At 48.3% G+C, this 1,515-nt stretch overlaps 1 protein-coding gene across 1 annotated transcript in view; it reads left to right on the top strand.

Moving 5' to 3' along the window:
- LOC106533558 (arginine and glutamate-rich protein 1) overlaps positions 1-1,515 on the top strand; it is a gene marked incomplete in the record, with an annotated part of 9,627 nt that overhangs the window by 5,456 nt on the left and 2,656 nt on the right. Inside the window, 1 exon segment of the mRNA XM_014029913.1 lies at positions 1,307-1,390. Within this exon segment, the coding sequence (XP_013885367.1) occupies positions 1,307-1,390 (84 nt within the window).

Raw genomic sequence — 1,515 nt, 5'->3', positions numbered from 1 at the left:
TGTTCAATACTTATTTTACCTGCTGTATGTATTTACAGATTTGCAGTGAGGTCATTTTATACAGTTTGTTTACTTTGATTCATCTGCTTGATGTTTGAAGTGTTTACTGATGTAAACGTAGCTTTTAGCTCAGAGTCTTAGCTTTATATTGATACCAAACATGTCAGGTTCAACTCACAGAAGTAGGAAACAGGAAAACCTGTTTTGCCCCCGGTACTGGGGGCTCGGGGCTCAAGAGGTGAAGAGATACAGTGGACATGATGAGACGTGTGTGTTTAGCACCACAGTAATAATAACTGGGCCATGAGCCGGGCCGTGGTTGGTTCTGTTAGAACGTCCTCCTTCCTGCTCTGTGTCGTCTCTCTGACACGTTTCCTCTGCGCCTTCATCCCCCCTCATGTTGGAAATGTTCCTCAGGTGTGTTGACCAGGTGCAGGAGGCAGCTTGTGTGTAACTAACAGATTCTCCTCCAGCAGCAGCTCCTGGTGGTCTGATGGTCTGAGCTGTGAAGCTCCGCCCCCTGACAGCTGAATGTGATGTTTTTCATGATAACTTGTTCTCCCTCAGGGCTCACAGTCACTCTGTTCATAACACACCTCACCAGCTCCTAACTAGCTACTGACCTGAGCTGGCCTGCAGCCGTGTGTCCTGTACTGTAAGTGTGCCGTGGTCGGGCCCGCCTCCAACACACACACACACATCACACACACTCACACAAACACACACAGACTGGTGTAACACCACTGAAGCGCTGCAAAGACGAGGAGTAAAACTTAAAAAGCAAAGTAAAACGCTCAGAGTCGTAAAGAGGAGCCCCTCCCCCCATACCCAGGAGCGCCTCTCTGTCTCTGCAGGCCACAGTCCGGACCGGACCGGACAGTAAATATTCATCCGTTTAATGCCGAATGCTTTCAGCAGGTGTGTAGGTACACAGGCAAGGAAAACCCGTAGGTATGCGTGCATCGGTGAGCCAACACTCTTCCCTCCTTCTTCTTTTTCTCTCTCTGAATGATGTTAAAGAAGACATGTTGTCCTGCAGTCTGTGTGTCATGTGTCTGTCTTCTCTGAGTGCTGAGTGTCCAGATGTGTCTGAGGTCAGGAGTAGAGGGAGGGCTGCACAGCTTCTGTGTGTTTGTAGAGACCAGTTCAGGCTGACTGCAGGGAGTGATGCACGAGAGGCTGTGGTGGAGTGACTGACAGACTGATGAGGGAGTGTGTCTGTGTGAGAGAGTGTGTGTGTGTGTGTGTGTGTGTGTGTGGCAGAAACGTGTTCGTGTCATAACATGTCACCATGTCACCCATCCAGGAAGAAGAAAAATCACAGCGGGAGGAACTAGAAAAAATCCTGGAGGAGAATAACCGCAAGATCGCCGAAGCTCAGGCCAAACTGGTACGATCCGTTTCCTGTCAGTCCTGTTGGTTCTGAGGGTTCTGCTCAGCTCAGGGTTCTTATAATTAACTAAAACTAAATAATAACAGGAACTGAAACTGAAAAGTCTTTTTAGTTAACTAAAA

The sequence above is a fragment of the Austrofundulus limnaeus genome, unplaced genomic scaffold (genome assembly GCF_001266775.1).
Source record: "Austrofundulus limnaeus strain Quisiro unplaced genomic scaffold, Austrofundulus_limnaeus-1.0 Scaffold971, whole genome shotgun sequence".
In the NCBI taxonomy this organism is placed as follows: domain Eukaryota; kingdom Metazoa; phylum Chordata; class Actinopteri; order Cyprinodontiformes; family Rivulidae; genus Austrofundulus; species Austrofundulus limnaeus.
The sequence above is the reverse complement of the archived record's forward strand: the minus strand, read 5'-3'. Positions and strand labels throughout refer to the sequence as shown.